A 1,625-nucleotide genomic window follows, 5' to 3' on the forward strand; every position below is an offset into this window, starting at 1 on the left:
GGGCGAGCATATTTGGTGTGACGGGGATTCGAACCCGCGACCCTCAGATTGCAAGTCGAGGGCCCTAACCACCTGGCCATGCCGGGCCGGCTGGTAAGTAAATAATCACGGTACTTCTGGAGTTCAGCAATCATGAATGCCATTTTTTCAGGAAACTTTATAGATATACAGAGTTTTCCAAAAGTATCACTACTGAGGAATATATTTATTGATATCAATCTGTCTTCAGAGAATTTCTGCCGCTGTCCCATACTTTTAACTACTGATCAGAATGAGAACAGCCAGTCAGCAGCACCTTACTCTTATAACGCACTTACAGTTTAAATTACGGTAAATATTTTATGGTATCTCACGGCTCCGAAATACGGAGCTCTAACACCAGACAATCCCTCCTCCCCACCCCCCTGTAAAAGAGAAGGGAATAGGCTAATTCATAAATCTCTTAGCCACATTCAATACAATTGTAAAAAAGACGCATGAATAACGCATCAGGAACCTATTACTTTTTGGCCACCGTATATAAGACTATTATACAAATACAATAAGACATAATATTTGGAAATTTACTGACTTCTGTACAGTGATTGCTGTCCATCGGAAAAGCGTTAAACTTCAGCTGTCGCTGTGATTTTTCGATAACTCTCACAATATATATATATTTCTTTCTTTCGACGGTTTTCACACATTGCTAAGCTGTTAAAACCTGGTCATATTATCATTATTATGTCACATTAATTATTTTGACGATGTTATGTCAAGAATAGTTATCAGTATCAAGATTCACCTTTTCTTGAAGGATGTTGCGCGTCTCTTGGTTCACTTCCGACCAAGCTTGGCTGAGAATATCAGTCATCTGAAATCAAACAAAATCTCAAACTTAAAACGGACGTCTCGAAAATCAGCGTTGGTATCGTACGTTTCGCAACGAAATAGATAAAAGACAATATCATGAGAATGAACAAGATCAAAGTCTCGCTGAGAGCGACCTAGATCAAAACAATCTCACTGAGAACGAAGTATGCCAAAGGTAATGTCACTGACAACGAACAAGAACTGAGACAATTTAACTGAGAAAGATGTAGGTAAAATACGATCTCAATGAGAACGAACTTATTAACGAATATCTTACTGAGAACGAAAACGATCAAAGACAATTCCACAAGCAACGAACTAGATCAAAGCCTCTCTCACTCAGAATAAATGAGAACAAAGACAATCTTACTGACAACAAACTTGAACCAAAAAATATCGCTGAGAATGATCTAGAAGAAAAAAAAAAATCTCCCCGAGACCGAACTAGGTCAAAAGCAATCTCACTCAAAATGAATTAGATCAAAGACGATGTCACTGGGAACGAATTAGGTCAAAGACTCACTGACATCGAACTACGTCAAAGACAATCACATTGAGAATGAACTCCATCAAAATCCATCTCATTGAGGACAAATTCTAACAAAAACAATCTCATTAACAACGAACTAGATCAAAGACGATGTCACTGGGAACGAATTAGGTCAAAGACTCACTGACATCGAACTACGTCAAAGACAATCACATTGAGAATGAACTCCATCAAAATCCATCTCATTGAGGACAAATTCTAACAAAAACAATCTCATTAACAA

The 1,625-nt window shown here is 38.0% G+C and overlaps 1 protein-coding gene across 2 annotated transcripts in view; it reads right to left on the reverse strand.

Moving 5' to 3' along the window:
* Nucleotides 1-1,625, reverse strand: part of LOC106474164 (CD82 antigen-like) — a 34,549-nt gene that overhangs the window by 9,956 nt on the left and 22,968 nt on the right. The window contains exon 6 of one of the 2 annotated variants that reach the window (XM_013934856.2): nt 785-853. The exons of the other annotated variant lie outside the window; for it this stretch is intronic. Coding sequence (XP_013790310.1) covers nt 785-853 — 69 coding nt within the window. The remainder of the gene's footprint in view (nt 1-784; nt 854-1,625) is intronic. 2 annotated transcript variants of the gene reach the window in all.

This window comes from Limulus polyphemus, unplaced genomic scaffold (assembly GCF_000517525.1).
Source record: "Limulus polyphemus unplaced genomic scaffold, Limulus_polyphemus-2.1.2 Scaffold6892, whole genome shotgun sequence".
NCBI classification, from domain to species: domain Eukaryota; kingdom Metazoa; phylum Arthropoda; class Merostomata; order Xiphosura; family Limulidae; genus Limulus; species Limulus polyphemus.